The sequence below is a fragment of the Bombina bombina genome, chromosome 4 (assembly GCF_027579735.1).
Source record: "Bombina bombina isolate aBomBom1 chromosome 4, aBomBom1.pri, whole genome shotgun sequence".
Taxonomy (NCBI): domain Eukaryota; kingdom Metazoa; phylum Chordata; class Amphibia; order Anura; family Bombinatoridae; genus Bombina; species Bombina bombina.
In genome coordinates, this window is record NC_069502.1 from 685,553,278 (window position 1) to 685,578,974 (window position 25,697).

Here is a 25,697-nt window from a genome sequence, read left to right on the forward strand (position 1 = left end):
AGCCTATGAGACTGCTGGACAGCAGCCTCCTGAAAGAATTACAGCTCATTCTACTAGAGCTGTGGCTTCCACTTGGGCCTTTAAGAATGAGGCTTCTGTTGAACAGATTTGCAAGGCTGCAACTTGGTCTTCTCTTCATACTTTTTCCAAATTTGACACTTTTGCTTCTTCGGAGGCTGTTTTTGGGAGAAAGGTTCTTCAGGCAGTGGTTCCCTCCGTATAAAGAGCCTGCCTGTCCCTCCCGTCATCCGTGTACTTTTGCTTTGGTATTGGTATCCCAGAAGTAATGATGACCCGTGGACTGACCACACTTAACAGGAGAAAACAAAATTTATGCTTACCTGATAAATTCATTTCTCCTGTAGTGTGGTCAGTCCACGGCCCGCCCTGTTTTTTATGGCAGGCTAAAAAATTTTTTTGGATTATACTCCAGTCACCACTACACCCTTGGGCTTCTCCTTTCTCGTTGGTCCTTTGGTCGAATGACTGGAGGTGACGTAGGGGGGAGGAGCTATATAGCAGCTCTGCTGGGTGAATCCTCTTGCACTTCCTGTAGGGGAGGAGATAATATCCCAGAAGTAATGATGACCCGTGGACTGACCACACTACAGGAGAAATGAATTTATCAGGTAAGCATAAATTTTGTTTTTTCATACAAAAATATTTAATATGATTTAAACATATATGTGTCTAATGTTTCTTTAATGGACCACCATATACAGTAGAATTAAATAACTGATCATTTGAAAACAGCAGTAGAATATTTTTTGGCAAATTTAAAATTTAATTCAATTTTCCAATATCATGTGACAGCCATTAACTAATCAGAAAATGCATATACGGTGCACTTTTGCACATGTTTAGTAGGATGCACATTTTGATACTGGAAGTATATACTGGAAAGTGTTTTGTTTAACTGACGCTTTATTATTCATTTGTATAGATTCTGAAAGTAATGTAAGAGTTTTGCTGTGTTTATTTTTCCCTTTTTTTGTAAATAATATTTTTTTTGTTATTTCATATTGCATGATATACCATTGTAATCCATACATATTTTTTATAACATTTAAAAAAAATGGTGCATCTTGCTTACCTTAGATAAATCAGCATTAAATATTATACAGATTTAAAGAATACCTGCACAACTTTTTAATAATGTAAAGTAATATCATTTGCAGGGCTATTCTGATGGTATAAAGACGGTAGTAGTATTGATGTTCTGTAAAGTAACACTATAAATGTTACAGATATATTGCATTCACGGAGTAAAAATGCCACAGTCAATAATCTTGCAATCCAGATTTGGCCTCTCATTGTATGTTGGGATGTCTTCTATTTTCTGGAGGACATCACTACCTTCAATAAGTTGTCTGAAATGCAGAAAAAAACATCAAATTATAAAAAACCTTGACACATTTCTTGAACCTTAATTGCAACAGTCAGTAGTAGAATGTAAACCAAGGTATATATATATATTTTATATAATGATGATAATAATAATAATAGTAATAATATCTATTCCAAAAAAGGAATGGCGTATTCCAAATATTTGTGACCACCAGTTTATTGTATAAGTAAAAAAAAAACACATATCTATTTGCAACTTTTACTTCATTCTCTTTGCATCCTTTGTTGAAAAGCAGATAGGTAGGCTCAGAATTGTGAATGTGTTTAGAGCAGAAGCTCAGGCCTCCCTAAAAGGGGCAGATTTTCAGGATTACTTTGGGTGAGAGCAGGTTAATAACCATATTTACTAATCAGACGATTATTTCACTTGTGCTCCAGTTCAGATATCCTAAAAAATCTGTTCGGGAGGTCTGAGGCTAGGTTTGAAAACCCCTTGTCTAGAGTAAGAGTTTTGCAAGAATGCTTTTTTACATTGAGAAAACACTGCTGTAATCTAGAGCTCAAAAGCATTCTTGCAAAACAACTGCCATACAGTTCCCTGTGCACATACCTAAGTGTAGAATATACAGTTCCCCGTGCACATACCTAGGTGTAGAATATACAGTTCCCCGTGCACATACCTAGGTGTAGAATATACAGTTCCCCGTGCACATACCTAGGTGTAGAATATACAGTTCCCCGTGCACATACCTAAGTGTAGAATATACAGTTCCCCGTGCACATACCTAGGTGTAGAATATACAGTTCCCCGTGCACATACCTAAGTGTAGAATATACAGTTCCCCGTGCACATACCTAAGTGTAGAACATACAGTTCCCCGTGCACATACCTAAGTGTAGAATATACAGTTCCCCGTGCACATACCTAGGTGTAGAATATACAGTTCCCCGTGCACATACCTAAGTGTAGAATATACAGTTCCCCGTGCACATACCTAAGTGTAGAATATACAGTTCCCCGTGCACATACCTAAGTGTAGAATATACAGTTCCCCATGCACATACCTAGGTGTAGAATATACAGTTCCCCGTGCACATACCTAAGTGTAGAATATACAGTTCCCCATGCACATACCTAAGTGTAGAATATACAGTTCCCTGTGCACATACCTAAGTGTAGAATATACAGTTCCCCGTGCACATACCTAAGTGTAGAATATACAGTTCCCCGTGCACATGCCTAAGTGTAGAACATACAGTTCCCCGTGCACATACCTAAGTGTAGAATATACAGTTCCTCGTGCACATACCTAAGTGTAGAATATACAGTTCCCCGTGCACATAACTAAGTGTAGAACATACAGTTCCCCATGCACATACCTAAGTGTAGAACATACAGTTCCCCGTGCACATACCTAAGTGTAGAATATATAAGCACTTAAAGGGACACTGAACCCAAATTTTTTCTTTTGTAATTCAGAAAGAGAATGTAATTTTAAGCAACTTTCTAATTTGCTCATATTATCAATTTTTCTTCATTCTCTTGCTATCTTTATTTAAAAAAGAAGGCATCTAAGCTTTTTTTTTTGGATTCAGTACTCTGTACAGCACTTTTTTATTGGTGGATGAATCAGCAAGGACAACCCAGGTTGTTCACCAAAAATGGGCCGGGATCTAAACTTACATTTGTGCATTTCAAATAAAGATACCAAGAGAATGAAGAAAATTTGATAATAGGAGTAAATTAGAAAGTTGCTTAAAATGTCATGCTTTATCTGAATCACGAAAGAAGGAAAATTGGGTACAGTGTCCCTTTAAAAAGGGGACACAAAAGTGAAAATTAAAATGCACATGAATGTATTTCAATTTTTTGGTAAAATCATTTCTTTTCTTCTTACACATATTAAAGAAATGATTCTAGGGAAAGAAAAAAAAAAAGTTTTGTAATGGTTTTGTAATATAACTGCTAAAATAATTTGTTGTTTATCTGTTAAAATAAAGTAATGTATTTCTATCTTTATTCTGTTAATTATCTAAATGCCAGAGGAATGTAATCAAAAATGATTGAGTGAATTAGTGTTGATTTATTTTTCTCTGCAGTTACTCTGTGCTAATAATTACAAAAAAATGGATTTGTATTTCTCTGTAATCCTCAAATAAAGTTTTATATAGCTTTATAATAGTTTTAAGTAAGGATAAATTAAATGAAATACAAGATACACCATAGAACTGTATAGAGATGCATCTAAGGACACAAACATGTTTTTGTTTATACTTAGTGATGTCATTAGATTAGACTAAGAAACTATAAATATGTCTCTTTGTAGCCAGAGAGACTACAGGGAGTGCAGAATTATTAGGCAAGTTGTATTTTTGAGGATTAATTTTATTATTGAACAACAACCATGTTCTCAATGAACCCAAAAAACTCATTAATATCAAAGCTGAATAGTTTTGGAAGTAGTTTTTAGTTTGTTTTTAGTTTTAGCTATTTTAGGGGGATATCTGTGTGTGCAGGTGACTATTACTGTGCATAATTATTAGGCAACTTAACAAAAAACAAATATATACCCATTTCAATTATTTATTTTTACCAGTGAAACCAATATAACATCTCAACATTCACAAATATACATTTCTGACATTCAAAAACAAAACAAAAACAAATCAGTGACCAATATAGCCACCTTTCTTTGCAAGGACACTCAAAAGCCTGCCATCCATGGATTCTGTCAGTGTTTTGATCTGTTCACCATCAACATTGCGTGCAGCAGCAACCACAGCCTCCCAGACACTGTTCAGAGAGGTGTACTCTTTTCCCTCCTTGTAAATCTCACATTTGATGATGGACCACAGGATCTCAATGGGGTTCAGATCAGGTGAACAAGGAGGCCATGTCATTAGATTTTCTTCTTTTATACCCTTTCTTGCCAGCCACGCTGTGGAGTACTTGGACGCGTGTGATGGAGCATTGTCCTGCATGAAAATCATGTTTTTCTTGAAGGATGCAGACTTCTTCCTGTACCACTGCTTGAAGAAGGTGTCTTCCAGAAACTGGCAGTAGGACTTGGAGTTGAGCTTGACTCCATCCTCAACCCGAAAAGGCCCCACAAGCTCATCTTTGATGATACCAGCCCAAACCAGTACTCCACCTTCACCTTGCTGGCGTCTGAGTCGGACTGGAGCTCTCTGCCCTTTACCAATCCAGCCACTGGCCCATCCATCTGGCCCATCAAGACTCACTCTCATTTCATCAGTCCATAAAACCTTAGAAAAATCAGTCTTGAGATATTTCTTGGCCCAGTCTTGACGTCTCAGCTTGAGTGTCTTGTTCAGTGGTGGTCGTCTTTCAGCCTTTCTTACCTTGGCTATGTCTCTGAGTATTGCACACCTTGTGCTTTTGGGCACTCCAGTGATGTTGCAGCTCTGAAATATGGCCAAACTGGTGGCAAGTGGCATCTTGGCAGCTGCACGCTTGACTTTTCTCAGTTCATGGGCAGTTATTTTGCGCCTTGGTTTTTCCACACGCTTCTTGCGACCCTGTTGACTATTTTGAATGAAACGCTTGATTGTTCGATGATCACGCTTCAGAAGCTTTGCAATTTTAAGAGTGCTGCATCCCTCTGCAAGATATCTCACTATTTTTGACTTTTCTGAGCCTGTCAAGTCCTTCTTTTGACCCATTTTGCCAAAGGAAAGGAAGTTGCCTAATAATTATGCACACCTGATATAGGGTGTTGATGTCATTAGACCACACCCCTTCTCATTACAGAGATGCACATCACCTAATATGCTTAATTGGTAGTAGGCTTTCAAGCCTATACAGCTTGGAGTAAGACAACATGCATAAAGAGGATGATGTGGTCAAAATACTCATTTGCCTAATAATTCTGCACTCACTGTAGTCTATTGGTGATAGAGAAAAGGTTGCAAGGTCATTTGATGGTACAGTATTGTGCAAAAGTCTTAGGCCACCACCAGCTTTGTTGTTTTAGCAAAGTTTTAATGACCATACATATATTTTTTCAGTCTCTTTATTAAGATACAAACAGAAAATACAGGAAATAAGTACACAAAATATAAAAAAATCACAATTTTCTAAACAAAATGGCTTCTTCGGGCAAAAGTCAGTTTTTAGTGTGACTTCCCTTGGCACTAAGCACATCTTGAACTCTTTTGGGGAGACTGTCCTGAAGTTTTCTGAGGTAATCTTCTGGTATATTTCAGCACTTCCCAGATATCTTCTTTAGATTTAGGTTGTCTTTCTCTTTCCAGGTGATCCCATACTGCCTCTATAAAATTTAGGTCTGGAATCTGTGGAGTCCAGTCCATGACTCTCAGGGGTTTTTCAGTTGTTTTTATCTTCAAATATGACTTCACTGCATTAGCAGTGTGCTTGGGATTGTTATCATGCTGGAAAATAAAACCATTCCCAATCACGCACTTTCCAGAAGTAATGGAATAATGAATTAAAACCTGTCTGTACTTTTCAGCATTTATGATCTCATCAATTCGGGCAATATGCCAACACCACTGGCAGAAACCAGGACAAACCCTACACCATGTTTGACTGAAGGCCGCAAGCACTCATTCTTTCATCTCTCTCCAACTCTTCTTCTCACATATTGTCGACGATTAGACCCAAACATTTCAAACTTGGATTTGTCACTGCATAATTTTCCACTTATCTTCATTCCAATCTTTGTAAGCTTTAGCATATCTTAGCCTTTTAACCTTTTCCCCTTCTGAAAAAAGTGGTTTCATGGCTGCAACCCTTCCACAAAGACCATTCTTGATCAAGCTTCTTCAAACTGTAGAAAGGTCAACTTGGCATCCCAATAAAGCTGCCAGATGTTAAACCAGGTCCTTGCTGGACTTTTGGTCTCTCAAAGAAGAAACTCTGAGAAACTTCTCATCAGATTTTGAAAGTTTTCTTGGCCTTCCAGTCCTTTTTTTGTCCTTGACCTCTCCTGATTCTTCAAATTTCTTTTGTTTTAGTTGCCGATTTCCCTTTGATAGTGGCCTTGCTGATGCAAAAGTATAATTTTATGTCTGTCAAATTCTGTGATCTTTGGCATTATGAATGGAATTATGTGATTGAAAGTTAGTCTTATTAGCAAGCTTCCAATTAATTAAACTCATACCACATGTGTATGTAATGCTCAAGCATGTCTTGCACAAACCTGGTGTAATATACCTTTTTCACAGCAGTCATTTTGACATTAAATAGTAGGACAAATACAGGTGCTAGCAATGAGATTAATTATCCCTTTATCCTATTCCATTAAGGTTTACGAGAGCCAGATTCCTGCTATTGCTTAAGTGTAAGGGGAGGTCACACTTTAGCCTATAGAAGCATTTTTTTCTGATTTTTTTTCTGTCTTTTAATACTGCATCCAAATATCCTGTATTTCTGGTAGTATTTTAATAAAGAGACTGAGAAATAATTATATATGGTCATTATACTATTAAAAATCTAATGACGGCCGAAGTCTTTTACACAGTATTGTATATCTGATGGTATTTTTTGTAAATTTTATATATAGGTATAGATAAATATAGGAATATTTATTTAAAAATACTTTGAACATATTCCCCTATGTGAAGAACATTGGAATGTGAAATATTTACAGTTAATACATAGTTAAACACTTTATTAGATATGAATATTGCATAATATGCTTTTACATGTTTTCATCTACTTGACTGTAAAGGGCTCCAATGCACTTATATATGTCTCTATATGTATTTATGTGCTTATATGTGTTTATATATGTCTGTAAATACATATATACACATATATATATATATACACATATGTATACATATATATATTCATATATAGATACATACATATACATATTTAGACATGTATATGTATGCATCTCTATGAAAGCCCTTTGCATTCCTTTTTTTTCTAATACCTGAGACCTCATATCTTTGAACCCTTATAACTTTTTTATCCATTTTTTTTAATACTTTTTATTAGATAGTGTTATTATGAGTGTAACTGTACTTTTAAATGTATTTTTGATGTGTTTTGTGACACCTTTTATTCGAGCATAATAGTTAACCAGAGCTTTGAGGTCACGCTATCCCGCCGCACGTTAAATTAAATTGCACTCAAGCGATCACGTTTACTTTAAACTTGTAATATGCAAGCTACTTCCGATGCGCAATAAACCCGATATCGCTAGGGCACCACTCATAATCAGGCCCTATATAACTTTACTTTAGAATGTATCACTGCTGCAATTTGTTTTCCACTTTATCCTATGACCCAATGTTTCCAATTACTGTACTCATCTCTCTTCTGCGTCATCTTTGCCCAATTTAACTTATATTTCTCTTTCAACTAATCGTATATTCTCCTTTTAACCATTGTCACATTTCCATTTCATCTCTGCTTCATCATACACTGTGCTGTTACATATGGTTTATACATATATCTGAACAAGTGGGAATTAGCAATTGATGGAGTGATATAAGCATAGGTATGAATGTCTTACTGGGCAATAAAATGAGGGAACAAAAGAAGGCAGAACTAGAACATATGAAAAAAGACATTGTGAATCTTTCTGATGTAGTTTTGACCAATGATGATGTTAGGTTATTGGGAAAGGGCTTCAATTTTGCCCCAAAATCGAAGCCCAATAATTTTGAGGTGTATATGGACATTCAAAAGTACATCAGAAAGATGACACTTAAGAGATATTTCTTTAAAGATACAAAGAGCTATGACAAACCAAACACTAATAACTATTTGGAGGGTAGAGATATTCAAACACTCTGCACACTTAAAAGTTTAGAATCAGAAACTGGGTTTAATATGGAATTTTCCAACTTAGAAGTAGATAGCCCTAATAGTTGTAATGATCTGCTTGACCTCTCTTTGTATGAAGAGGACTTGCAGATAAGACACACAGATTTTAAAGGCAAATCACGCTTTTATCCACATCACATGCAAGGTGAACAACTTTCTCTGTTTAATAAATTAGTTTGTAGGGATCTTGAGTCTGAATTAACTAAATGTAATTTAAATAAATATAATGATAATCTCACAACTAAAGAGAGAATAGCCATGAACACACTAAAAAAAGAATACAAATGTGGTGATAAGAGCTGCAGATAAGGGCGGTGGTTTGGTGATTCAGAATCGTGATATATATATAGGAGAAGCACATAATATTTTAAGTGATCAGCAAACCTATAAATGCCTAACTTTCAACCCCACTATAGATTTTTCCAAACAATTGGATTATCTATTAAAAAAGGCTAAGGAACAAGGTATTGTCAACCAGGAGGAATTTAATTTCATCAAACCTTTAGATCCATCAGTGCCCACCTTTTATCATCTTCCCAAGATCCATAAAGATCTTGTGAACCCACCAGGACGCCCCATTATTTTGGGTATTGGTTCTCTGTGCCATAACTTGTTCAAATATGTGGACCATTTTTTGCAACCCTTAGTAGTTAAAAATAAGGCATATCTTAAAGATACCGCAGAGACAATTAAAATCTTTGAGGGACGGACCTGGGGAGATGATCTAAGGTGGGCAACGTTTGATGTGTCATCATTATACACTGTTATTCCTCATAGTAAGGGATTAGAGGCTGTTAAAGAAGCATTTCTTGGATATGATATTCCAGAAATCCATCTTGCATTTTTATTGGACTCTATTTCATTTATATTATCCCATAATTATTTTGAGGTTTTGGGAAAATTCTATTTACAATTAAAAGGGAAGGCGATGGGGACGACTTTTGCCCCATCGTACGCGAATCTTTTTATGGATAATTTTGAAAAGAGTTTTATCCAACAATCCATATAAAAATAATATGTTGGAATACTTTAGATACATAGACGACGTAATAGTTCTGTGGAAAGGGTCTGAGGAATCTTTAGCTAATTTTACTAATTATATTAATAAGAATAATTATAATTTACAGTTTAGTGGTAACAATTCTAGTAGGAGTATTGAATTTCTTGATATTAAACTTTTTGTGGATGAAAGAAACAATAAAGTATCTGTCCGGAATTTCAGAAAGGCAGTTGACAAAAACAGTTTTGTTCATGCGAGTAGTGCTCACTTAAAGAGCTGAAAGAATAACATTCCAGTGAGTCAGTACATGCGTATTAAACGGAATTGTACTAATCTTGAGGATTTTGAGAAGGAAACCTCCATATTAGATGAAAAATTTATTAAGAAAGGCTACAATATAGATATTTTAAATAAAGCTAAAACTAAGGCTGCTGACTGTGATCGAAAAAAACTTCTGGCTAAAAGTAAGAAACATCTTCCTATTAGTTTTAATAATACTGTAGATTCCAAAGGTAATATGAATGCAATACGTTTTATAACTAGTTTCAATGAAGGGGCCCCTGTAATCAGTAAGGTTTTAAATACTGGGGTATCTTAAAATCTGATCCCATTCTAGGTAATTTAATAGGTGATAGACCAACGATTACATTTAAGAAGAATAAGAACCTTAAAAACCATCTAGCACCCAGCAAATTAAGGGAAAATAGGGAAGAAATATCTACATGTAGAGGCAGTTTACAAAACTGGTTATCAGCCCCTAGAGGTACATTTAAATGTAATAAACCTAACTGTCCAATGTGTTAAGAGAGGGGACCTTTTCTTTAATTACAATGGATCTGAGACTTTTAGTATGAAACATAGGTGCAATTGCCAAACTACATACACTGTCTATCTTCTTTCCTGCAAGTGTGACCATATTTATATTGGTCACACTAAAAGAAAAACGTCTAAAAGGTTTAGTGAACACCTTTATAACATTAAAACCAAGTTTGATAAACACAGTGTACCAGTCCATTTCACCTCAGTACATGGTAGCGATACCAGGGGTTTAAATGTACAAATTATCGATTGGGTACCCCCTGGAACTTCAAACAGATTATTACATTTAAGGAGAAAAGAAACCAAGTGGATATACAAGTTGAGAAGCCTGGCTCCACTCGGTTTGAATATTGATCTTGATGTCCAAGTGTTCCTGTAATTTTGTTTTAACCCAAACAAACTTAATAAATAGTTTTAATTATATAATAGTTGTTTTCTATGATAAGTGCTTTTGTAATCCAGTTTTAAGCCATCATGAGTTTTTAAAATGGTCTTTCATAAACTTGTTTTAACCCATTCATTCATTTTTTTACTTATGATGTTTTTAATATTGTGCATTATTATATTATGGATTATGAATTTTTCATGTATTAAATTATTGTTTTATTTTTACTGTATTAAATTAATGTTTGATCACCACTTTTTAATATACTAACCTGTATTTGTCCGTTTGCCCATCCCATCTTCAACTCGCATGTGTGATTTCTTGAGACCAATCGGAGCCTTGCGAATGGGTATATAAGGACATAAACAGACTACAACCTATTACTCTTGAAAAAGCCGTGGTGTCACCGGCGAAACGCGTTGAGGTTTTTTGGTTGTACTGAGCATCCGTAAATTTTTTTACGAGCGTTAACTTGAATTGTGCTCAAGCAATCGCGTTTACTTTCAACTCGTAACACAAGAGCAATTTAACTTGTGCGCAAAATATCGTGAAAACCAGATCCGCGCAAACATTTGTGCTCCACTCGTAATCTGGCCCAAAGTGTTTTGTGTCCTTTCACATCTGAAAAAATGTGCCTTTTCAGCTTACCCTCTTCATAATTGTATATTTTTTTTCAATTAAATATTTGAATGATGATCTAACGACTTACCCAAAAGCCACAAAATTTCTATCCATGTATGGGGTAGCCTGCAGAGTGATGTAGAACTGTGAACCATTTGAATGACGTCCTTTATTGGCCATTCCAAGAATTCCTCGCTTATTGTGGGATACTGCATAATTTTCATCTGCAGAAAATAATTAACAATTTACAACTTCTCTATAACAAGTGCAGGAGCAACATATATAACTAAACTATAAAATGTATAAACAGTTACAATGGGCATCACTTTTGTTTGATACATTAAAACCTGTCAAAAACAGAAACTTTTTTCTAACCCTCTATGTAAGCCTTGATTTATACAACCCTTAAGAAATCTTATCGTAGTCCATTTTACTTTGTCTTCTGCACTTCTTATTCTAAGTTTACGTGGTACCTTTCTGCATCTTGTCAGTGTTTTTTACTGTACTTTTTCTTGTTTATTTGGCTGTTTACTGCTTATAGTTTACATTACTCATTACTGTAATGTTTACACTACAATAAATTAGTTTAAAATGTATGGAGAAGTATAAATTTACGATTATTTTGGTACATGAAATTGTTGTTTCTACTAATTGAAACTATAACCCAATCAAATAGGCTATTCTTTCACGAAAATGAGACCTCATTATCTTGTCTCTCTAGAACTAAACCAAGTGCCCCTCATCTTACCTCTCAATAATATTCTATCTTTATGAGCACTATATTGTAATGTATATGTCTCTCCTACTGCATAAACACCTCTCAAGGTAGAACTTTCCTTTCTAAAATTGTTAGACCTCTCAGTGTTGTTGAGACTCCTTAGATAATCTCACCAGAGCAGAGAGCAGTACAATTGAAAGATAAGGATGTGCAAGTGAAAGGAGCATATGTAAGTATGTTCTCCTTATTGTCTCACTGGCCATATCCTTATTTGAAGTGACACAAGAGCATGCTAGGTGGGTACATTTTCAAGTATTAACCACATAGTAAGATAGCTAAAAATTAAATGAACTAAATAGAGTACTTTATTTTTATACTGGAATATCCATTAACGTATAATGTGTTCAGACATGAGTTAAGACATATGTTTATATTTTCTATTTTCCATAGAAATGTTTTTTTTTTCTTCTGTTACAAAGTAAGGTTTGAAGTCCTATTATACATAAAGAGGATAGCAATGGTATTACCCTTCATTAAAATGTTATAAACAAAGGGCTAGATTACAAGTGGAGCGCTAAATTATCGTGCTCCCGCAAATGGGCAAATTTGCCCACTTGGGGGCGTGCGATAATTAACCATCCATTACCATTATTGTGGTAGCAATTAGCGCTCACAAAATTAACCAGAGATCTGATCTCTGGTTAATTTTCTAAAAGTACCCCAAATGCCCTCAAAATAGAGGACATTATAGTTTTTTATTTTAAAAAATCTAGAATTTTTTGCCCTCCTTCTTAATAAGTGCATTCCTACCTAGGTGTAAAGTATCTTACCATAAATCCAAACATGACAAACAAAATTTTACCTCCAAATGTTTCTCCAAAAATAGATTCACCTCCATTTCCTTTTCCGGACAATATATCTATTAATAAAAGAGATATTAATGTGAATAGCAACTGAAAATATAACAACAGTACCTTTTTTAAATATATATTTTTTTTTAAATATAATTTTCTATACACTTGTTCTTGAACTTCCAACAGCAACTAAGCTACTAAATCATGTGTTCATTATTTTCTCCATATTCTTATCATTTATTTGTTAAATACCATTAAATTCCATAGTGCTGGGTAATAAAAATATAGATAAATAACCAGACTAAACAAAACTACCTAAGATGCACTCTGCTGCAAACAGCTTACAATATGCAGGTGGAAGTTGTGGGGAAGTCATGTGTTTTTTTAGTTTAGTTACAGCAGTGAAACAACTCAGCTCACAATTTATTTTTGTTGGTTAGGATGAAGATAGATTTTCAAAGAGCTCTTGAAGTTATGCAAGTGAGATATAGGCCCCTATGTACTAAGCAGCGAGCGGACAAGCTTCAGACATTGTCCGCTCACCTTCCGCTACATGCGGGCAGCAGAAGAACCGGATCCTCTGACCATATGTATAATTACATGCTCAAGTGAGCGTCTAAAACCCACCCCTTCTCTCTTGTGACCAATCACGTGAGAGACGGGATTGTCAATCACTGAGAGCAAGCGAGCAAGCTATCTGTGATTTTCCCTCGCCACCTCAGAGGTGGTGTAAAGTGTGAGAAGCAGCGGTCTAATGACTGCTGCTTCTTACTGCACAATTTGTGAACACCCAGAAATCAATGAATTATGTGATCAGTGAATTAGATAGAATTTCATACGTCTAAGAGCTACAGTTTGTACAACATTGTAGGGGTTATAGTTGTATATGAGAACTGTATATTTGTGCTGTTTTCAACAGAAAAGATGGATATAGTTTCTTCTATGGAACTATGGAATTTCACATGAAACTACCTTGCAGTGTTAACACCAGTGTTTCAAGCAAATACAAATCAAAATGCTAGTTACTGTAGTCTAATTTGTATTTTCTTTTGTATCCTATACATGACATTGCAAGAAACCCCAAAAACTGGCAGTTTAGGTGTTAATAGGTTTAGCTTATTAGTTGTGATGTGGGGGGCTGGCAGTTTAGGGGTTATTAGGTTTAGTTTATTAGTTGCGATGTGGGGGGCTGGTGGTTTAGGGGTTAATACTGTATTATAGTGTTGGCTATGTGGGTGGGCAGCGGATTAGGGATTAATAGGTTTATTTAATAGTCGTGATGTGGGTGGCCGGCAGATTAGGGGTTAATGAATTTAATATAGTATTTGCAATGCGGGAGGGTGGCGGTTTAGGGGTTAATAGGTAGTTTATGGGTGTTAGTGTACAATATCGTTATGGATTTTGTGAAACATTTTTGGTATAAGCTATAATGCTAGCGTTATAGCCTGCCTGAACAACTTGTAATACGGCGCAATGGAAAATCCCACACTCAAAACTTCATTTTTTGAGTGTGGAATGGATCATTGCGTTACAGGTTAAAATGCTTACGGTATAGCTATACCGCCACAACTTGTAATACGGCAGACCTGCCATTCCACGCGCAATGGCCAATTTTTCAGCGGTATAGCAGTACCGCACCATAACGCAACACTTGCAATCTAGCTGAAAGACAGCAGTTCTAGGAGTACCTTGAGTGGAACTGTGAGATCATTAAGGGCTTTTTAGGTTAGGGACACTTTTTAATTGGATTCTAAAGCATATTGTGAATCAGCAGTGACTGACAGGAGAAGGGAAAACCACATAGAAGTAAAATGCAGTAGTCAATACAAGACTAAATGTGTGAGTTAATTTTTATGGTTTCTTGAGTAAGGGCAAATTCTAGAGATATTACATGGGCACAGCAATATTTAATACGTTTTGTATTGGTGGAATGTAGGAGAGTGCAGAGTCCAGTTTGACACTGAAACAGTGGACCTGTTTTGAATACAAAGTCTCACACAGCAAGAGAGATTTCTGGTGTAGGGTGTCCATGAGAAAGGGGGATAAAAAGCTCAGTGTTTGAGAGATTGAGCTGAAGGTTGGGTGAGGTTTTTACAGAGAGACGGTTTTTTACCTGATTTAGTAAAGGAGGAGAAATAACAGGAAAAAAAGATAGATTTTTGTGTCATCATCATAGAGGTGTTATTGGAATCCAAATAAAGTAATACATTTCCAAGGGAGGAATTTATGAAAAGAGAAAGGCAAAGCACAAAAGAGATCATTGTGGCCTTCCTACAGAGAGAGGCAGAGACTCAGCCATATGCTATTTAAAGGAATTGTAAATTACCAGTTGTAGAGGAATGAAGTGAACCAAGAGAGAGTTATGTCTCAGATGCCAAAGACTGAAGGTTTTGTAAGAGTAGAGGATGATCGACTGCAGCATAAAGGTTTACAAGCATAAGTAAGATGCCTTTGCCTTAGCAGATAGCAGTTTGTGCAAGCAGTTTCAATTAAAGGATTACTTTCTGTTATAATTTTTAAGCTAAACAACTAACATATTAAAGTTAATAAACATGAATTAAAACCTACTGACCTATATTTTCTCCAAAACGAAGTTTCATAACATTCTAAAAGTTATATCTTTTATTCGCCGATGATGTCACGTTATCCTGCCCACTATTTTCAGCACTGAGTGTTCAAAATACTTAAACCAATAACTTTGTGTTTAAAGCGCCATTTTGAAACCTAGGTATTATAAACAGATTGGTACAGAGCAAAGGATACCCACGGAGTGGGTTTGGAAAACAATTAAATTTGCAGACAAGATTTCTGATATACGGTAGAGATATGTTAATGAAATGCTATTGATAAAAAGCGTATTTGGGGTAGTTAGTTAGTAACAGGCATAGAAAATATTTACTTACAGTGGCCTTTAAGTGTTTTGGGAGAGAGTCAAGTAAAGCATTTGTTGAGAGAAAGTATGTTATGTGATCATATAATAACTGCTACAGGTAAAGGGAATTAAGGAGACGGGTGAAAAGTTAAAGGTAGTGGTAGAATCAAGAAAAGTTATGTTTAGGATGGGTCTGAATAGTACTTGTTTGACGTGATCAGGATATGTAAAAAAAAAAGTAATATCATTGCAAAAAAAAAACCTTTCATCTCAGTTTACTATTTTATTCTCATTGTTTAATGTAAAGGTCTGTAGAAAGCACCAGATATTGTCATAACCTAAAGATAGAGTTTAAACATTATACACAATGAATAATTAGCATATAAAGAAGTGTTATGAATCATGCAAGTTGTACTGGTTATTTTGCAGCACAGACATTGCTCCACAGAACTTATTGGAAAATCTGTATACAAATGTATCAGTCAATATATTGTTCATATGTAAGAATGCCACTCTTTATGTTTACATTTTTTGTGTGCAGTTTTAATAAAAACAGTTTTTGAAACTCTAAAAAAGATGATTAAAGGGACAGTCTAGTCAAAATTAAACTTTCATGATTCAGATAGGGCATGTAATTTTAAACAACTTTCCAATTTACTTTTATCACCAAATTTGTTTTGTTCTCTTGATATTGTTAGTTGAAAGTTAAACCTAGGTAGGCTCATATGGTAATTTCTAAGCCCTCTTCTAACCGCCTGTTATCTGAATGCATGTGAACGTTTTTCATAGCTAGACAGCACTAGTTCATGTGTGCCATATAGATAACATTGGGCTCACGCCCGTGGAGCGATGGCACTGATTGGCTAAAATGCAAGTCTGTCAAACAAACTGAGTTAAAGGGACACTGAACCCAAATTTTTTCTTTCGTGATTCAGATAGAGCAACTTTATAATTTACTCCTATTATCAATTTTTCTTCATTCTCTTGCTTTCTTTATTTGAAAAAGAAGGCATCTAAGCTATTTTTTTGGTTCAGAACCATGGAAAGCACTTGTTTATTGGTAGGTGAATTTACCTACCAATCAGCGAGAACAACACAGTGTGTTCACCAAAAATGGGCCGACATCTAAACTTACATTCTTGCATTTCAAATAAAGATACCAAGAGAATGATAATAATTTGATAATAGTAGTAAGTTAGAAAGTTGCTTAAAATTGCATGCTCTATCTGAATCACGCTAGAAAAAAAATTGGATTCAGTGTCCCTTTAAGGAGGCAGTCTGCAGAGGCTTAGATACAAGGTAATAACAGAGGTAAACATTGTATTAATATAAAAGTGTTGGTAATAAAAACTGGTGAATGGATAATAAAGGGATTATCCATCTTTTGCAACAACAAAAAAATCTGGAGTAGACTGTCCCTTTAAGAATCAAATACTTGTTCTCATTTCTTTCCTCTTTACTTCAGTCTCCCCCTGGATTGTAGTCAGTGAAGAAAACCTCAATTTTCTGGTTTCTATCATCTTACCTCCTCCTTGTATCCAGCCATTTTTTACAATACGATGGAAGAGACAATCCTTGTAATATAATTTAAGACCATTTTGAGAGGTGCCAGCTGTTCCAGTGCACAAAGTCTTAAAGTTTTCACATGTTAGAGGGCATATATCTGTAAATAACTGGAGAACAAGGACATTTTATTCAGTTATGGTGGCAGACTGATCCATTTTGTTTGTTAGTTTGTTTTTTTCTCACACAATTTCTCACACAATTATATGCCATGCTGAGACTGTTTAGAGCTGTTCTGAGTTTGTAGAGATGCTTTAGAAACTCATTTGTTTTATTGAGGATTCCTAAAGGAAAACAAGTCTCCTACATTACAAGCTACAAAATACTCAACATAAATAAAGAATGTGTTGGAATTACAATTAAAAAAAAATCCATAAATCCGCTTACTAAGGTAAAGGCCCCTATTTATCAAGGTCTGGCGGACCTGATACGACAGTGCGGATCAGGTCCGCCAGATCTTGTTGAATACGGCGAGCAATACGCTCGCCATATTCAGCATTGCACCAGCAGCTCACAATGGGCCGCCAGCAGGGGGGGTGTCAATCAACCCGATCGTACTCAATCGGGTTGATTTCCGGCGATGTCTGTCCGCCTGCTCAGAGCAGGCGGACAGGTTATGGAGCAGCGGTCTTTGTGACCGCTGCTTCATAACTGCTGTTTCTGGCGAGCCTGCAGGAGCTTGATAGATAGGCCCCAATGTCTTTACCTTATTACAGTAGAAAGACATATGAAGGTTATTAAGTATAGAAATACATCCTAACAAATTTAATCTTAAGGAGCACTCTTCAAATATGTTCAAAATCCATGAGCCAGACATTTATTATGGTGAGGCCATGGGCCTGGAGTATATACACACTACTGACTGGCTGTATTGCTATATGAAACTCAAACGGCATAAAGGAAATAGTTCCCATTGTGAACCATGCAGCTCAAAATACAACAGCAGAGGCCACAAGAAGCAAATAAGTAATAATTGAGAACTTCGGTAATATGGGATGGATAAATGAGAGCAAAGAAGGCTTTAGAAATATTGGCCCCCAAGGACAATATTTGAGGCATTATGGCACCAGAGATGTACTGAGGAGAGATTTTATATAGATCATATCACTCAAAGGAACATTGTAACACTCAATTTCAATTACCCAAACAAGACACACGTATTCAAGAGAATTTTAATAGGATGTTTGGTGCTCCTTTTCCTACTTTTCTGATTTTTTTTTTCCAATATGTGTAATCTAAACACATTTTTTTTTAAATGTATTTGAAAAATATGTGCTGAAATTGCATTGCTAATTTTAAGACAAAAACAATTTACCTCAAACAATAGTCTTCCAATAGGTATTGACTGAATTGCAATGTCCATGTACACGAAAACATGCTGTAAAATAAAATTACAACAAATATCACTGATTAATGTATTAAATTTTTTTTTTAAAAAACAGCTGGAAATTTACTGATATAAATGTCACAAAATTACTTAATATTTAAAACTTATTAACTGAAAATATATTTAGAATCACTTAATGTACCTTTAACTAAAAACCTATATAGAAAAATATCTAGAAAAAAATCATAGTATTTTTAACAGCAGATAATACTTCCCATACTTGACCCAGGACATACTTGAAAATGAGAGAAATCTCAATGTATCCTTCCTGGTAAAATATTTAATAAATAAATAAATGTATTGTCCACAAGCTATACCTCTGGATACAATGTAAGTTTTCCCCCTCAAAAAAAAAAAAGAGAAAATAAACTGTTTTGGAAATTCTGACCAGTAGGTTTGAAGAGTATATTATTTTGGTATATTTTCAAGAAAACAACATTCTGTTGGAGAATAGATATATGTTATAGATCCCTAGACAGCGGTACCATTGTTGGATTTAAAGATATTCAATATATAACAATTATTAAGGTAAGACGTCTAAGTAAGCAATATACTGTCCCAAAATAAATGTCATGCTATATCATGTTAAAAGAAAGAGCTCTAGGCAATCTGATCATTCAGACTATTTTGCATAAGCGTATTTAGACAAAAATTCCATTTACTTTCAGTTTGTAATAACATCATTTTTTTATATTTTTTTTAAACCAAGGTATGACTTTTTTAACTCATGTATTCCATTAACTTGTAAAATGACAAGCTACTGAGGTCAATTTATCACCTTTTGAATGATCATTTTTCTAGTCCTTATAATACTCAGATGTTCTCCAAACTATGCTCTGAATTCCTTTGATGTAATGCCCACATACCTTTTTTTACAAGAGGGCTCCGATCAATAGTTTTCTCCAGTTGAATACATATTTAACTCTTTTACTCCCATAGAAGAAAATCTAAATTTTTAATTAGATTCATGTACAGGGGCAATGTGAACACAAACCACAAGAATATGTTCCTTTTAAAGTGTCCTTTCTAGTGAGTATCTTCAAGATAAAATTGTCATTAATCATTTTGTCTCTTATTGCTCTTGCTTTCCTCTAAAAGCAAAGCAATACTCATCTGTTCTCAAAATGCGTGCATATTAATTTCAAAGAAATCTCACTATGATTTATGTTCTCTGAGATATCACACAATGTGAGTTAATGTCATCTGTAATTAAAGCAGCTACATCTTAGAACCAATGGGAATCAAATGCAGTATATGTTTAGTTTTTTTGTTTTTTTGAGAAATTGACTCCACTCACTTTGGTGCTTTTCATATGCTTGCAGAAAAAGTCCTCAGTCAATGCATTGTACAGAGCTAAAGGTCTATAATCTGTGTAACCCCATGCAACGTTTGCCCATTTCAACAAGTCTCTTTCATCTCCTAGAAGACTGCCATCAAGGAAGCACATTACTTTGGAGGAAAACTCCCAGGTTTCTCCTTTGAGTTCCTGAAAAAAATCCAAGAAATTGCACAATTCCAATAAAATATATACATTTTCAAACAGCATTTTAATACATGACAAATTTAAAAAATAGGATATTTAAATGTTCTGTGAAGCCTAACAGTATACATTGCATTATATTTTGCAGCTATAGAAAAACATTAATTCTGTGGTGGAACATGTTAGAAGCAATTGGAATGTAGATCTCCATAAAAAATCATTAATCAGAAGCAATTTATTTGTAACTCAATCTCTATAACTTCAAATTTTACTGCACAGTTTGTGAACACCCAGACATCAATGAATTATGTGATCAGTGAATTAAATAGAATTTCATACGTCTAAGAGCTACAGTTTGTACAACATTGTAGGGATCATAGTTGTGTATGAGAACTGTATATTTGTGCTGTTTTCAACACAAAAGATGGATATAGTTTCTCCTATGGAACTATGGAATTTCACATGAAACAACTACCTTGCAGTGTTAACACCAGTGTTTCAAGCAAATACAAATCAAAATGCTAGTTACTGTAGTCTAATTTGTATTTTCGTTTGTATCCTATACATGACATTGCAAGAACCCCCACAAACTATTACTAAGCACCAGGCTTAAATTAATTGACCAGCTGCATTTATCTGTATGGTCTTCATTATGGAGCTCTCTCCCGTTGTCGCTTGCTCCTCTATTTATGTCTCAGTTTCTGTTAATGTAACCTGGGATGACCAAAACCCCACTTTAAACCAACCAAATCCTGCCTCTTGAACACTCAACCAAGCCCACTGCCAGACTATACCACTAGACTTATCAGACTTCATCATCCTTTTACCTCCTGAACTCTGTTTCTGGCTGCCTGGTACCAGGTCATATTATTAAAATGTTGAAAGGTATACACTGCATTACATTACCCCCACCCCCACCAAGGCATTGGAAAACCCACCAAACTAAACTATTACCCCCCCCCCCCACCAAGGCATTGGAAAACCCACCAAACTAAACTATTACCCCCCCACCCCACCAAGGCATTGGAAAACCCACCAAACTAAACTATTACCCCCCCCCCCCACCAAGGCATTGGAAAACCCACCAAACTAAACTATTACCCCCCCCCCACCAAGGCATTGGAAAACCCACCAAACTAAACTATTACCCCCCCCCCCCCCACCAAGGCATTGGAAAACCCACCAAACTAAACTATTACCCCCCCCCCCCACCAAGGCATTGGAAAACCCACCAAACTAAACTATTACCCCCCCCCCCCCCACCAAGGCATTGGAAAACCCACCAAACTAAACTATTACCCCCCCCCCACCAAGGCATTGGAAAACCCACCAAACTAAACTCTTTTCGTGCATTGTGTGAGGGGCCTTGCAGTAAATCAGATCTCAGAGAGAGACAATAAATGAGTTACTTTCTCTGAATAAATAGATAATATGCCTGATTAATTAAATATAAAATTAAAAAGACTAGTCATACCTTCTTTTTCCTCCTTACGTAGTCATGCCAAGCACTTTCTAGCAAAGGAGTCAAGATGGGGTTTTTAAATTCAGCTGGGAATGTATTTTTCAGTTCCTATGAGACAATTTTAGAGAGTTTTTGAAAATAAATAAAAAATAATATAACAAATTGAAAATCTGGAAATTAAATAATATATTTCCATAGCTTGGCTCATGCCCCTTCAAATCACTTACCAATGCTAATATGCCCTTTAGAGGTACTAGAGCTAAGACAATCAATATTTAAAGCATATGACGGCATTCAAAAACATCACAGACATGAGAACAGGCAGGGGATGTAGATATTTTGCAGTGTCATTAAAGTTTATGCAAATTTATCCTGAACCAGGTACCCTCTAACTTGAGACCTTGATCCCTTGCCCATGCAGAATCCAGGGTTTGTCCACATACTGTATATTCTTTTTATTTATTGATTGATTTCTATTTTTTAAAATTTCTCTTTTTATTTGAGAAATTGTTTAAAGACACATTTGTCAAAATGGAATAAATATAAGCTGTGTGTTAGAAAAAAATGTCCATATATATATAATTGTTCAGGAGCACTGTCCATCAGAACCCCCCCAAAAAAACAAACAGCTATAAAAAAACACAGTTCTTCATTATACTAGCAGTGAACAACATTAAAGTGAGTATATAACACTGAAGGAAGTGATCCAGAGCAACACTCCTGTTAAAGGGACATTAAAGTCAAAATGCAACGCAAGAAGAACAACATAAATTTATGTACAACCTACATTTATGCTTGAATGATGCATTAACGACATAGTAAAGAAAAAAATGAAATATTATGATTCATATAGAGCATACAATTTTAAGCAACTTTCCAATTTACTTCTTTTATATAATTTGCTTTATTCTCTTTGTATCTTTTGTTGAAAAGTGCACCTACTAGATAGGCTTAGGAGCAGAAAAGCACTACTGGGAGATAGCTGCTGATCGGTGGCTGCTAGATATATGCATTCTTAACAAAACGGAAGGAGACCACAAGCACTTTTCTGAGCCGTAATTATTCTTCGAACGTGCAACAAACTGAAATCTGGATTTGCACAGATCTCAGTGTGTTGTGCTTTCACAAGAATAACTGCGGCTCAGAAAAAAGCCAAATACGGCTTGTGGCCACCTTCTTTGTGATTTGTTATGGAAAGATGTGCACAAATGCACATATCTAGTGGCTGCACGTATATGTATCTTGTCTATGTCTATCTGATAAGTTCAGCTAGCTCACAGTAGTGTATTGCTGCTCTTTAAACAAGGGATACCAATAGAATTAAGCAAATTTGATAATAGAAATACATTGTTTAAAATTATATATTCTATCTGAATCATGAAAGATAAACATTGGATTTCATGTCTCTTTAATACCCTTGACACCCCTGGAGCCTTGCAGAATGAAGATAGTATGAGCTAGTTTGACACAAGATAGCACCAGCAACAGGCACCATATTCAAACTCAGTGTTTTTCAACCAGTGTGCCGTGGCACACTAGTGTGCCATGAGAGATCCTCAGGTGTGCCACGGCAGACTGACAACAGTGTGACATTTTTTTTAAATTTTGCTTGTTTTTTACTTTGGGCATCCACAGATAACACTTTTCCCAGTGCGGGGGTGTCCCTCTTTCAAATTTTTAAGTATTGGGAGGTATGTGACAGGCTCATCAGGCAGACAGTCAGGCATCATTTACAAACATGACATATTGACATTTATTCACAGACAATCATTATGATTGTTTGTGAATGAATGTCAATATGTCACGTATAGTTTGTAGGAGGCATGGCATGACAGCACAGTACAGTATGTGTGTGTGTGTGTGTGTATATATATATATAGTTCTACTCTGTGAAAAGCATTACTGGGCTAAAAAGCTGCACCCAGGTGGTAAATCGCCATAGAACAGGCTAACAATGGTATTGAGCCAGTTGTTCGTTCCTGTGAGTGCACTTCTTTCTGTATGTATTTAGTCTCCCTATGGGAAAAAGGGGCAACCAGACGTGGACTCCTTGCTCAGTGTGCTTAGAGGAATACTGCTACACCTCACTGACGGGGCCCAATGAAGGCCGAAACGATCGTCTGGGGTTGCTGTGTTCCTTGTTCAGAGAGGAATTGCCTGGTATTTCGGCGCTGGACTGACCGTAATAGGCGGGATCAGACTGATATACTACAGGAAAGTTCTACTCTGTGAAAAGCATTACTGGGCTAAAAAGCTGCACCCAGGTGGTAAATCGCCATAGAACAGGCTAACAATGGTATTGAGCCAGTTGTTCGTTCCTGTGAGTGCACTTCTTTCTGTATATATATATATATATATACACACTGTATATATATGCTGTATTAGGCTACAATGTGTGATTTTGTAAAATTTTGGGATGGTGGTGTGCCACAGGATTTTTTAATGTAAAAAAGTGTGCCACGGCAAAAAAAAATGGTTGAAAATCACTGTTCAAACTGATTAACCTAATAAAGAAGATGAAAGAATAAACTTGAGACAGGCGGTTACATTTAAAAACCCCTCCAATAACTATAAAACAAGCTAGGGAAAAAATCGAGTCAATTTTAAAGGGACAGTCAACAATAGTTTTTTTTTATTGTTTTAAAAGATTGATAATCCCTTTATTACCCATTCCCCAGTTTTGCATAACCAACACAGTTATATTAATACACTTTTTACCTCTGTGATTACCTTGTATTTAAGCATCTTCTGACAGCCCCCTGATCACATGACATTTTATTTATTATCTATTGACTTGCATTTTAGCCAAGCAATTAGTGCTGTGTTGTGCTAATTCTTAAATAACTCCTGGGGTTTGAGCAGTGCACAATGTTATCTATATGGCCCACATGAACTAACAGTCTCCTGTTGTGAAAAGCAAATAAAAAAAGCATGTGATAATGATAAGAGGCTGTCTTTAGTGGTTTAGAAACAGGCAGAAATGTAGGGGTTTAAATGTTATAAAGTATATTAATATAACAATGTTGATTGTGCAAAGCTGGGGAATGGTTAGTAAAGCCATTATCTATCTTTTTACACAATAACAATTTTAGTGTTGACTGTCCCTTTAACAGCATTATTGAGTACGGTTTAGTCTCGGGCTAGGATATCTGTTTAATTTGTCAGAAGGAAATAATAAAAAAATAAAATAGCATAAGTACTAGTAGCAGGAAGACACACTTGCAAAGGTAGCATTTCAGGCTTTGGAACTTCTCCCTGATCGATAAATAAAACAATTCTCTATGTTGGTGAGCTGAGATTTACTCGCTTACCTCAGCTGCACATTTAGCGATGTGAAAAGGGGGCTCTTTAAGAAGACCAACAACTTCCAGCTGTGCTGCCATGATCTGATGCTGCTCCGCTGTATTTGGTGTGCACCCCCGTCACCATAGCAACAGGACGCCGAGAATGCGCCGCGTTTTAGGGGTTCTTGCTCTTGTTAGGTAACTATGGCAGCAGAAGCAGCGTGTTACGTCACCCTCACCAGCGCAGCCGTTTTCACTTACGTTCTGTCACAGTCGCAAGCTAACTAGTAAAACGAAGAAATCTTAGATGTGCGTGTTGTATATATATTATTGTCTTTATTTCCCAATGGGAGCGACATGTCGTCAGAGATCTATTAAACGTCTAGACAACATTTATTCACGTATTAGTTTAAATGCTTTAAACTACTTGAATATTTTTACAAAGAATAACTCAATATAAATAACATAATATAGTAACTGACTGTTATTGTTTGATATCTTAATTACAAAGTTGTGAATCTTTCTTATGTAATGTACAGTATTATATAGTTAATATTAAGATTAGAAAATGCATATGATTTTACCATATAGCATCTAACATTTTACGAGAGTGTGTAAGAGAGTACGTTGCTTTACCTATTCTACTTCATAACTTTTTGTTTAAACCCTGTTTATCTGTATAAATGTTACAAATACATATTTCTCTTCTTATCCTTTCAGGATCCTTAGCTCCTTTCCATGACATAAAAGTACCAAAGTAGGCTAGGCTCAAGAATGCGAATGTCTCGAGCACTCTATGGAGGCAGTGTTTGTAACAATGTTGTATAACATTGTTCCAAACGTTAAAGGGACAGTCAACACCAGAATTTTTGTTGTTTAAAAAGAAAGATAATCCCTTTATTACCCGTTCCCCAGTTTTGCACAACCAACAAAGTTATATTAATATACTTTTTACCTCTGTAATTATCTTGTATCTAAGCTTCTGCTGACTGCCCCCTTATTTCAGTTCTTTTGACAGACATGCAGTTTAGCCAATCAGTGCTCAGTCCTAGGTCACTTTACGTGCATGAGCTCAATGTTAT

General features: G+C 35.7%; 1 protein-coding gene across 1 annotated transcript; it reads right to left on the reverse strand.

Moving 5' to 3' along the window:
- Positions 1–763: 763 nt before the first annotated feature.
- PPIL6 (peptidylprolyl isomerase like 6) lies at positions 764–24,735 on the reverse strand. Its single transcript, XM_053709144.1, has 8 exons — positions 24,643–24,735; positions 21,344–21,439; positions 19,687–19,875; positions 18,318–18,380; positions 16,965–17,112; positions 12,576–12,632; positions 11,084–11,219; positions 764–1,370 (listed from the first exon to the last, which is right to left on the reverse strand). The coding sequence occupies exons 1-8, from the start codon at positions 24,712–24,714 to the stop codon at positions 1,259–1,261; spliced, it is 873 nt and encodes a 290-aa protein (XP_053565119.1). The 5' UTR covers positions 24,715–24,735; the 3' UTR covers positions 764–1,258.
- Positions 24,736–25,697: the final 962 nt, after the last annotated feature.